Source organism: Manduca sexta, chromosome 9 (assembly GCF_014839805.1).
Source record: "Manduca sexta isolate Smith_Timp_Sample1 chromosome 9, JHU_Msex_v1.0, whole genome shotgun sequence".
NCBI classification, from domain to species: Eukaryota; Metazoa; Arthropoda; class Insecta; order Lepidoptera; family Sphingidae; genus Manduca; species Manduca sexta.
The window spans coordinates 4,182,281-4,195,016 of record NC_051123.1 but is presented as its reverse complement, the minus strand read 5'-3'; the positions used below and the strand labels follow the sequence as shown (position 1 = coordinate 4,195,016).

The following is a 12,736-nucleotide window of genomic DNA, read 5'->3' as shown; positions in this document are numbered from 1 at the left end:
AATATACTTAATGGTATATATTTTTTCAATCCCTTATACATAACAGTTAATATTTTATAGGGCTTTAAAAAAGTACCATACTTTTAGAAATGTGTGAGAAAGATAGGACCTTCACAGGTATAGTTCGGACTACTATCTAAAATTGTCTATGATACAGGGATTCTACAATCCATAAAAAGAGCATATTCTGATCTAGATATTCATTTATAAACATTCAAAATTTTTTATAAATTTCGTAAGATATTTTTAGAAGCGAACTTTGTTTTTTTAATAGTTCTAGGCATACGATCATACCCCACATGAGTGACACTAGATGATGTAGATATTTAGAGAGATGTAGATATTTTTAAAAATATTCGTAGAAATAGTACATACACGTGTAAATAAACAATAAATAAACAAAATCGACCATTCATCTGAGCTAAAAAAAAGAGAGTAAAGAGTGAGTTCAGACGTTTTCGTGTATTTTGATAAAACTTGCAATATTTTACAAGTGCTAGATCGAACGATTTTTATCCGTTCTTTAACGACAAATAATTGTATGTGTAAAGATCGGATCTCAGGGAATATACGTGTTTCGACAAATTTGAATAAACAAGTCACAAGATTTATTTCCTTTATGATAGTATATACCTACAAAATTAATTGAAAACAGTAAATACTCAATTAAAATTAGGCAAATTCTTGCATGGGGTTAATCCGGATCTGCCAGGGAACGACAAAACACCGATATTCTGTTTGTTAGCACCGTAAACATTATTTACTTGACGGATTCACTCATGTTAACTAGTGGAACGTAGGGTACAAGATGGGGTCGCAGGTAGTGTTGACCGAAAACAAAAATTATAACACAATTACGAGTTATTTGATTTATACGATGTTATACCTCCTACGATCTTACCCCAACGCGCCTTATTATATGCTAATCCTTTTACAACTTCGCAGCACCCTTCCATTTCTAGTGCAGGTTAGTGAAAACAAAAAGTGACCCACTGTTGCCGCCTTGACCCTAACCAATGTATGTACAGTGCATTATGGAGGTTAATGAGTTATATGCAGGACATCATGACGTAGCATTTTTGTCGTATTCCAACTTTGTTTGTGTTAATGAATGGCGTACCTAATGTACAAGAATAAGTGATTAAGTTACGTCTCATCGTGATTAGTGTAAATACAGTAGTCTTCTTCCTCTTCAGTATTTGGAAGTTCAGTGCTGAACATAAGCCTCCTCCAAACATTTTTAGACCAACCTGTTAAAAGCAGTCTGCATACAGCGGGTTCTTGTGACCTTTACGAGGTCGCCTGTCCAGCATGTAGAAAGAAATCTAACGCTGCGCAAGTCACAATAGTGAAAGCAGCACCATGCATGACATACACCAATCACGATGAGACGTAACTATATCACTTCTTATAATTCCCTGGGGCCTTATTCTCTATCCCGCACGTTATTTTGACAGTGTGTAACAAGCACGTAACACAACGCATCATGTTTAGGACTATAGATATTTGGCTTATAGAATACCATTCCACACACATTTCTCGAAGATAACATGACACGGCCGCGTTACGCGTTTACACTATCATACAGAATAAGGGCCTTGTACATTAGGTACGTCATTTAATAACACAAACAAATTTGGAATACGACAAAAATGCTACGTCATGATGTCTTGCATATAACTCATTGACCTCCATAATGCCCTGTACATTAGGCACAATATCCTTGAACACGGAACGAAACCGGACTATAACTCCAACATTGCAAGTCATACACGTAATCTTATCAACAAGCCAATCAAACTCCAATCTAAGATTAACAGTAACTATATCAGGGGGCTTATTGCCTGATTTGATTAATTTGTGTACAGACGTCTAGAAACCGCGCACGATGGCTTACGAAGGTAAAATCTACACGTTCGACAGCCAGGAGAACTTCGACGAGTACCTCAGGCATATGGGTACGTACTTGTATGTTATTTTTATGTGAAGGCACGTTAGTGAATCAGCTGGTCAAGCTCAATTTATATAAATATTTAGAATCGCCATATTTTCTGCGTCATTTCGTCTAGGTTTTGTAGGTCTAGGACAATTTTAATATAATTAGACTATATCTGTATAAAATAAATAGTTGAATTGTTATGAATTTTCATACTAAAATAAAAACTTTAAAGCACTCCACTCAAACATTTACTGATTGTCGCTTGGATATGACTGTCTTTCAAGGGTCGTACGATATACATAGTGCGACAAATATATGGAGGGTTTACTGCGAAAACCTGCTAAGTGCAGTGAAGTTAGTTTTGAATTATTATGTTTGGAAGGCCTCAATTACTTTAGTAGTCACAAGTTAGTATATAAGTTAGTACATACATATATATGTATACATACATTTCTTTTTTTTGTGTAATTTTGCTGAATATGTGTGATAGATGTGTATGAAAATCAGGAAATTTATGAGTAAGGTCACACAGTTAATGGTTTTATTTGCTAAAAATCAGTTGTTGCGAGATTATTCATGTTTTATACGATTTATATTGAAAACTAGCGAACCCGACAGACTTCGTCCTGTCAAAATTATTTGTAATGTAACAGTTTTTTGTTCCTATCTATTTTATTATCGGGGCAAAAATTCTCCTGAACAGAACCTTCACCCTGGTGATAGGGCGTTGTGAATAAAAAATAATTATTAAATAAAACAGATATAAGTATTTAAAAGTAAGCTGGCGTTGATCGTGGAATCACTGGCAGTGTTTGATAGACAACAGTGAACTTTATACAATAGCAATAAAGCACAAATTGACTCTACGTATTAGTTAGAAAACGTTTGTATGGGATAAAGAAAAGGACTGTTTTTAGGGTTTTTCCGGCAATTATTTGATATTTTCTCGCCGTAAAAACCATCCTTGAGCTTCGACGAATATTAAAAAAAAAGAATTGGCCAAATTGGTCCAGGCGTTCTTGAGTTATGCGCTTACCAACACATTTTGCGATTCATTTTTATATTATAGATTAGGTACCCATACACATATAGTATAATAGTAATAGTATGCGAATACTTCTGCTAAATACGATTAAGTTCTCTTTGATTTATTAACTGAAGACGTATAAAAAACAATTGTTCACCCTTTTGAGAATAAAAAGAGGTTATGAACATTTATTATCTAAATGTAACATTTAATGAAATGATATAACGTTGTTTGTGATATTTTAACTGTAAACTATGCAGCAATTATAGCAGCGACGATAGCCTAGTTGGGTATGGAACGGTCTGCCGAGACGAATGTCCGCAGGTTCAAATCCCAAGGGCACACACCTCTGACTTTTCTAAAAAATCATGTGTGTATTCTTTGTGAATTTATCGTTCGCTTTAACGGTGAAGGAAAACATCGTGAGGAAACCTGCACATCTGAGAAGTTCTCTATAGGAATTTCGAAGGTGTGTGAAGTCTTCCAATCCGCACTAGGCCAGCGTGGTGGACTAAGGCCTAATACCTCTCAGTAGTGGAGGAGGCCCGTGCTCAGCAGTGGGCAAGTATATAATACAGGGCTGATATTATTATTATGCAGCAATTTGTTGTATTTAATTGTTTTTATCCTATAATATCTTGTATAATATTGAGAGTAGCAGTTACGTAGCCGGTATTATCAATACACAAATCTTAAAAATATAAGAATTTTCATATTATATTTAACTAATTTTTGCTCAAATGTAGATAAGCAGGTTATGGCAATAAGTCCCCGGTATACTACATTATTTTTAGTAAGTACTTATATTAAAAGCCTGAAATCAGTTGAGAATCAGTAGCTGTATCCATTCCACTAATTTTTAACATTGTTATATTTTATTCCCAAAAACATATTAATATTTCGTTGAGCAGATTTCTTTTTTTGAATAACACTACGTTTGTTAGCTTGGCAGGGTCGGCTTTTACAAATACACCGGACTTTCGGGTGAGTGCTTTAGGCACTCGAACCCTTAAATAATTAAGTGGCCATGGTGAGGGCGACTCTCTAAAGGGTCACGACCTCGGCTCAGGACGGCCACTGAGAGATGATGTGGAGACATCAGCGATTAGGGGGTTTTCGCGAGCTGCACGGAGCGACCTGACACAATCTACCTAATCGTCTTCATAGACGCGCGGGCCGACGGAACTAATCGAAGGGTCGGGAGGACGGGGAACGCGACTGGCTGGTTGCCTTTTGTATTAATAAAAATCCGGCGCGTCTATTGCTCATCTATATCTACTACTACAACTGTTACAAGCAGACCCTTCCCCCCGCGCAGCCCCGCTCACGTCCTGCTCGCTCCCTGCGGCGGCGCTGGCGGTGCACTTGATCTATTAGTCACCCCGGAAGTATCGGCACCTACGCATCTTTCGTGATTTTGCATAGACGACATAGCGCACATGAAAGAAAGAAAGAAATGTAAATACGTTTCACTGTTCAATCCTAAGATGTTTTTATTACATAGATACGTTGTCCGAGCTCAATGCTGGCAAGACGAAAGTAAGGTAATTGTCTTGCCAGCATTGAGCTCGGACAACGTATCTATGTAATTAAAACATCTTAGAAATTATACATGTGACAAGGAACGAAATTGTTTTTACATAGATTTTTTTACATAGATAAAATCATAGTGCATAAAACCATAAAACCATTGTTGATATAATTACAACAGAAACAAATTGTATAACATAGAATTTAAAGTTTGTAATGACATCTATGTTCCGTTGCATTTAGCCGGCTAACATGTCAAGGCCTGATGGGAAAAGGAAATTGTTCTCGACTCTGTCAGTAGAATCGATGTTTTAGTTTTATTGGTATACTAAGTATATACTATACAACGTAATTCATATTAATTTTACTCCACTGATAACATTCACAGAAATCCTACACAATTTAAATATATTTCAAACTGTAAACTTACTATAAATAAATGGTTTCTTCAAATCATCATGACATTGACAATTGCTCATCAAAGGCCGTGACCAAGACGCGTTCCTACAAGCGTTAACTCCAAAAGAAAACATGTATGGGAATGACATACCCAAACGAAACAATTATAGCAGAATTGTACGTAAAAAATTATTAAATCACATCATTATTTGAGCTATAAGTTTGTTTATTATCTCCAATTCCAAAACTAGCTATTAATAATAATTTGTAATTAGTGAATTCTAGAACCTATGTAATATAAAATATTTGGCACCATAAAAGTTAATTATGATTTTTAATAAAAAAAAATACTTTTATTCAATTTCAAATAAACAATAATCTAAATGCTGAAAATAATTAATTCGCGAAATTATAATCAAAGCATCAAAGAGCGAGATAAGACGAAAATGAAAACTCAATTTGTTTACAAAAATCAAGAAAAGAAACAATAAAAAATCATAATATTGTCAAGTTAATTAAGTGGTTAAATATTTAATTCGTAGCTGATTATAATTAATTAAAAGCGAAAATAGACCATTGATTGATTGATTATTTTCATATTATGTAAGAATGAGTAATTGATTAACTTTTAAAAATAGAAATGTTATTATTTCCGATAAAGCAATATAAAGAGACATATAATATATTTAGAAATGTGTAATCGTTCAAGGTGTCACTGATGAGGAGGTGATTAAGAAATACGCGACATTCAAGTCCACCGCCCAGTTGAAGAAGGAGGGAAACAAGTACAGATACATCACTAGGTCCAGTGAGGGCAACAACGACGTCGTGTTCGAGTCTGGAGTAGAGATCGACGATGTAGGCCTGGGTGGTAAACCGGTAGGTGTTATTTCAAGTCATGTTTAGATTAGCAAGAAAACCTGCAAAATTCAACTTCCGCAAGCAATTTTTACCGCGAAAACAATCACAAGTTGAGTTCTGCAAATTTTGAAGCAGGCGGGTCTTGCGGCAAGGCGCTTTATAAAAGTGGAATCTGAAAGGTCTTGCGCAATATATTGCAGAGAGAACTTTTTAATCTAAACTTTGCATTAAAATTTATAATATTTTCGAAAATAATAGTCTTGTTTCTTTAGTCATTAGTATTTATTTTTATCATATTCCTCTGGAGTTACTAAAAGTATGCTCTACTCCCGAGGCTTCTATTAATGAAGTAAACAGCTACTTCGCCAATATAGGAAGGAATTTAGCGGAGCAACTCGAAGGCTGTTCTGGTAGTGCATCTTTACAACCTTCCCCTCATCCAATGAATTCTTTTGTTTTGCTGCATACTGATTGTGAGGAGGTTGAAAATATGATACTAGGTCTTAGATCTGATTGTGCGGTGGGGTGGGATAAAATTTCTAACCGTTTACACAATTCACAAGGCCGGAGACAAACACTCTATTTCTAATTATAGACCTATTTCACTATTGCCAGCCATTTCAAAACTTTTAGAGAAATTAATTAATTCTAGGCTTGTTAAATATATGGAAAAACACAATTACTTCTCCAATAACCAATTCGGATTTCGTGCTTCTAGGTCTACCTCTGATGCAGTCCACGAAGTTACTAACTTTCTTGCAATGAATTTAGATGAACACAAAAAATGTTTAGCATTATTTCTTGACCTCGCTAAGGCCTTTCACACGGTATCTATCCCCTTACTACTGAAAAAACCTGTGGCCATGGGTGTGCGTGGCACTCAGTTGGACTTGTTTAAAAGTTATCTCTCGGATCGAAGACAAGCTACTATAATAGGTGATTTCACCAGTGATACTTTACCAGTTACATTTGGAGTTCCTCAAGGTAGCGTTCTTGGACCTACCTTATTTTTTATATATATAAATGAGTTATGTTCCCTAAAACAACTGAATTGCTCACTTGTTTCGTACGCGGATGACACTGTTCTCTTGTTTTCGGCTGATACTTGGCATGATGTCTTTAACACTGCTCAGAATTCTTTTAATACAATATCTCGATGGTTGATTGAAAATGTTCTTACACTTAATGCAGACAAAACCAAGTATATGACATTCTCTATACGAAGCACAAATATTTCCGTGTTTGAAAATTTTAATTTAGTGGCTCATAGTTGCAATGCCTTCCAGTCTGTCGACTGCCATTGCAAAAAACTGGAACTGGTAGGCAAAATCAAACATTTAGGTGTTACATTGGATTCACAATTAAACTTAAAGAGTCATATTGAGCTACTCACTGGAAGAATTCGTAAATTGATCACTGTCTTTAAAACTCTGAGACGCGTTGCTGAACCTAAAATAGTAATGCAGATTTATTATGCCCTATGCCAGTCGCTGATCTCGTATTGTATAACATCTTGGGGTGGCGCTGCTGCATCTATACTGATTCGTTTAGAGCGTGCCCAGCGTGCTATACTTAAGGTCAGCACAAATCGCCCTTTTCTCTATCCAACTAAACTCCTCTACCAGAGTTGTAATGTTCTTACTGTTAGGCAATTATTTATTTTGGGTGTTATCGTCAAGCAACATAGTAACATTTTATTTTAATCTCAGAGGACTATTAACCGTATGAAAAATAGAGTCTGTAATGCGTCGAACCCTTATCATACGTCTTTCGTCCGGAGATTTTATTGTTCTTTGGGACCCTTTATTTACAATAAAGTTAATCAATTAATATCTATCTACACTTTAAATAAAACATTGTGCTCAAAGAAAGCACGATCTTGGTTACTAACGTTGGATTACGATAAAATGGAAGATCTCTTGACTATTTTAAAATAATTTCCTCATAATATTTATAAGTATTTATTTATATTTTTATCAGTTTTAAATGAATTTTATTTTATGGCATTTTATTTATTTTCTTTAATAGTAAGAAGTAAGAAATGATGTATGATCTTTGGTATTGTTATTCACTAATATGATTTCTATCTGTGCATACACCCTCTCTTTCATACACATACACACACACACTCACACATACCTAGACAGAGAGGCTCACTATATTTCCAAACACGTAATTTTCTAAGTTTAAATATTTAGTATTAATTATTGTTATTACATTAGTTCATGGGCTACTGTAAACTGTGGGGAATGGCGCTGTGTGCTGAGATACAGGTTTCAAACCTAGTTCGGCATATGGAGGCTTATTTTTGCTTTATATCATATTTTTTTTATAGGGCCTTTGTCGTTTGTATCATTTTATTGTAATGTTACGTGCAAATAAATAAATTATTATTATTATTATTATTAAACAAAAATATTATTACCTACCTCAGACTATAACTTTTCATGATCAAAATAAATTTACAATAGATAAGTTATACGTAACAAAAACGAAGCAAAGATGTAATTCTATGAACTAATACTATGCCGGGAAAAAAATGTTAATATTATGAAAAATAGAGAAATTAATACCTTGACAGGTGTAGCGGCATAGCCACCTTCGGTTCAAATCTCAGATTACTTCGGGCATTCACTGCCATTGGTTCCCGATGACGTGACGTGCGCGTTCCGCCAATGAGAGTGTGTGGACCCCGTAGATAATGCGCGAACTTTGAAATTTGCTAGAGGGAAAAAAAGGCGTGGCACGCGAGACAATAGCAGCGTGTTATGTTATGTATTTACTTTTTTGCAAGTTAACACCTTTTTAATTTACCTCTGCAAATATTCAATTTATTATACATGTAACCTTAGTTTATCCTGTAAGTATATTTAAAAAAATTCACTCATTACCTCTTATTACAGATCAGGACCACGTACATAGTCGACGGTAACACAGTGACACAGGTTGACCCCAATAGAACTAGCACCGTAATAAGAGAATTCAGCGAAGACCTGCTCAAAATGGTAAATATGTAAAACTAATCTTAAATTAAGAAACGTAAAATATACTACACTATTATAATAAATAAAATATATATGATAAAAATTAAATGTACAAATGGGTACGACGCGACATTTGGTATGTACAGATAGCGATCAGCTAATAATCTTCTATGAATATAAACCAGTCGAAGCGAGGCGCATAGATTCCACCTATCACCATGCATTCGACCTGCTGCAGGTAGTTAGTCAGCTATAACTCGCTGACGCTTATCACTATAGCGAGCATAGTTTTTGTTACTTTCGCTTAGTTTTATAGTCTACTTTATTTCTCTCGTTCTCTCTTCTAGTTTGTGTTTCTTCTACTCTTGTATGTATTGTATTTTTACTCCTTGCTAATGGACTCTCTTTACGTGTTGACTTATACGCTTATAGTACCCGTGACAACATGTATGCAATATTGATTGATTGGTTTGAGTAATGAAGTCGTAAGGTAGAAACAAATAAACAAACTCATTTTTATAATATTAGTTAGGATACTTGGTGAGTCCCCAGGCTTCCTAGTCTTTGCATTGCAAGGGGGGGGGGGCGTGGGGATTGTTATTTATACACTTGGCATGGCAAAAAATACTTTGGGAAACACTGCTCTAATCTTATAATAGATACCCATACATGACCCAGAATATATTTCAATTCTTTTTTCTTTGCAGACCTTGACCTCATCATCGTGGGACGGCGTCGCATACAGATACTACAAGGCTTAATGTTATTGTTATTTAATTTATTGGTTGTTATGATAAATATATAATTTAATAGTTATTTTTAAATTTTCTCTTATTTATTCAGTTGAAGGATGAGACGAACACGCGACTCGTCTGATAGTACGCGATACGACTGTCCCTAGACAGTAACTACACCATAGAGAAGTTTGAATTGCAAAGTATTGCGCCGCACTCCACTGCCCTCGTCACTTTGAGACATAAGATGTTAAGCCTCATAATACCCAGTAATTATGCTGTCTGCAAGGCCTTTGAAACGGACCAAGCAGTATATGTGCTGGTTGACGGAGGATAGATATTGTGATGTTATCTACCCAGACGGACTCTCCCATACGACAGATTAGTGGAATAACCACGTAATATTATAAAATAAATATAGGTCACCTACAATAATATTCTATAGTACAGAATCTTAAGTTTACTGACAGCCAGAGGCGGCCTTAGAGGGAGGCGGACCGGGTAACCGCTTGGTACCTCGGACAGTGTCTTAGAGAACTTTTTCTTTTGATTTTACTGACAAAACTGTTAGAACTTGAAAGCTCTTTTCTTTACTCCGCCCGGGGCCTTGCGTCTATTTTTTTGCATTCGCCTGGGGCATCGCATCGGTTGAGGCTGCAACTGCTAACAGAATTAAATATAGGTTTTCGCTAATGTATAGCATAGACTGAAAATACATAGTTGTATTCAATACTCAACTTTAAGTAATCTTTACCGCCTATAATGGCCAACAATACGAGAACAATCATAAGGATTAGATGAAGTGTGGAGTTTTCCTCAGGACCTTTTTATTTGCTGTCAAAGCGAGCCATAATACATCTGATCCGTACTAGTATGTAAAACTTAAGAGCTTGTTTATTTGAACACGCTATGTGTTGCTGGACACAGGCATCCCCTACTGCTGAGAGGGTTTAAGGCGGTTCACACACTGCCCCGCTCACGCTGCGGGGTGCGTGGAAACTGCATCATCATGCAGATTTCTCCGCACAAACGCTCGTGGCTGCAGATGGTTTGCGGTGGCCCAGGAGCCTCATTTTATAGCAGCTCGCGGATGTAATAGTCCAGTGCAGAGAATTGTTTTCTATATAAGAATGGTTATTAATAAAGAACAGAACTCATTCACGATGTTACAATTATATTATCTGTTTAAAGAAGAAGTTTGTAGAAGATATTGGGTACATCCATTTTTACAAACAAGATCTATAAATGGGTCATTTTTCGGAATTACTTGGATTTAAGAAAATATAAATAATAAATAATATACGCGTATGTCAACTGCATCTTCTGATTAATTTTTAAGCAAAATTCCAAGAACAATCACTGGAACAGACATACATTTTTATCAACATTCTGACACATTCATATCGGAAAACATATTTATTATTTCCTCCCATTGCTTCACTTTCTGTACTCTATCGCTATATTCTTTACATTTCATATTCTAAATTGCTTCTCGACATTCGATTTCGAATATAAATCGATCAATATCGAGATCCATTTTTAAATACTGCTTCACGCCTAGCTTTGTCAATATCACGCACCATACTGCAGAACTCGGTGTGCCATACCTTGCGTCTCGTCCCGCACCAACGCGCGTGGACGCGTGCTTTGCCGCATGTAGACACGTGATCTGTAACACCGCGCGTGAATGGGTTTTCTGTGTTTTGCACTATACGTTTTACAATACAAAAAGATATACTTACAAGCAATATAAGAACACGCATTCCCGCACGACGCTGCGTAATGCGGTGCAGTGTGCGAATCGCCTAAGCCTTAATGTACCACGCTGGCCACGTGCAGGAAGCCAGACTTCACAAACCTTCGAAATTCTTATGGAGAATTTTCTGATATGTAGGTTTCCTCGCAATATTTTCCTTCACCGTCATAGCGAGCGTTAACTTAGTTATGGCTTCTAAGCGATAGGTATTGCTGAATTATTTTATAGTTAGGTGGATCCATCCATTTAAAAATGTAAAGCAACCAAAGTCCTAAGTCTTTGACTGGACTTACTTGATCGATCGTTCCCGTACGTGGAAACATGAATGAATTCACCAAATCAATTCCTAATATGCCATACGCTCAATTACGCTCTGCTCTATGTTATTATCCTATCAAAAGAGGAGTGACACAAGGAGACCCGCTGTTCCCAAAATTATTGATATCCATTCTTGAGTCAACAATGAACAAACTTAATTGGGGAAAAACAAAGCTCAATATTAATGGCAAATATTAGTTATTGGTGAAGCGACGATAGCCTAGTTGGGTGTGGAACGGACTGCCGAGGCGAATGTCCGCAGGTTCAAATCCCAAGGGCACACACCTCTGACTTTTCTAAAAAATCATGTGTGTATTCTTTGTGAATTTATCGTTCGCTTTAACGGTGAAGAAAAACATCGTGAAGAAACCTGCACATCTGAGAAGTTCTCTATAGGAATTTCGAAGGTGTGTGAAGTCTACCAATCCGCACTAGGCCAGCGTGGTGGACTAAGGCCTAATCCCTCTCAGTAGTAGAGGAGGCCCGTGCTCAGCAGTGGGCAAGTATATAATACAGGGCTGATATTATTATTATTATTAAATAAGCCCAAACAAAGATCAAATACAAAAGGTGTTAGATTCTACCATAATATAAATATAAGACAAACTGAAACTGATTTATAAGTAACAATTGTTAAAGAAAGCAGTACCTGTTGTGGCAAAAATCCAATTGTGTTTAATTCATTTTGTACATTTGTATGTTGCACTATTCCTTGCTAAAATTTTAAGTTACAAATTAGGATATTTAATACATGATAAATGGAATGAGGTAGCGTAGCCAGAAATTATTTGGTTGGCATTATTTTATAATAAGTTATTATGCTCTTTGATCGAGAAACATAACTATGTCTCAGCAAAACTAAAATCAATGATCGTAGAGATAATCAATTATAATAATTATTTGCAATAACAACAATATAATGTTGTATCTATTTCCGTGCATGCAAAGGTTGTTTGAAACATTAGACCGCCAATTGTAAAAATATATCTCATATTTCATCTTCATGTTATTTCTTTTATGTTTCATTGGTTATGCAATAACAATTCTATTATTATTCATAGCAATATATTAAAGTAATATTATTTTATTTATTTATTTATTAACACTTTGTACACATGGTATACAGGCGGACTTAATGCCATGGGCATTCTCTCCCAGTCAACCTTGGGGTGGTGTAGAGAGGACGGA

The 12,736-nt window shown here is 35.8% G+C and overlaps 1 protein-coding gene across 1 annotated transcript; it reads left to right on the top strand.

Annotated features, from left to right (window-relative positions):
- Positions 1–1,837: 1,837 nt before the first annotated feature.
- Positions 1,838–9,564, top strand: LOC115449811 (fatty acid-binding protein 1-like). The gene is made up of 4 exons (XM_030177703.2): positions 1,838–1,958; positions 5,605–5,774; positions 8,660–8,761; positions 9,448–9,564. The coding sequence occupies exons 1-4, from the start codon at positions 1,889–1,891 to the stop codon at positions 9,499–9,501; spliced, it is 396 nt and encodes a 131-aa protein (XP_030033563.1). The 5' UTR covers positions 1,838–1,888; the 3' UTR covers positions 9,502–9,564.
- The last annotated feature ends 3,172 nt before the right edge of the window (positions 9,565–12,736 follow it).

Bases quoted from the DNA above. Each gene is read 5' to 3' on its own strand.
- LOC115449811 (XM_030177703.2), top strand. From the start codon at position 1,889: ATGGCTTACGAAGGTAAAATCTACACGTTCGACAGCCAGGAGAACTTC. The intron at 1,959-5,604 runs GTACGTACTTGT...TAATCGTTCAAG, and splicing joins CGAGTACCTCAGGCATATGG to GTGTCACTGATGAGGAGGTG. The intron at 5,775-8,659 runs GTAGGTGTTATT...CTCTTATTACAG, and splicing joins TAGGCCTGGGTGGTAAACCG to ATCAGGACCACGTACATAGT.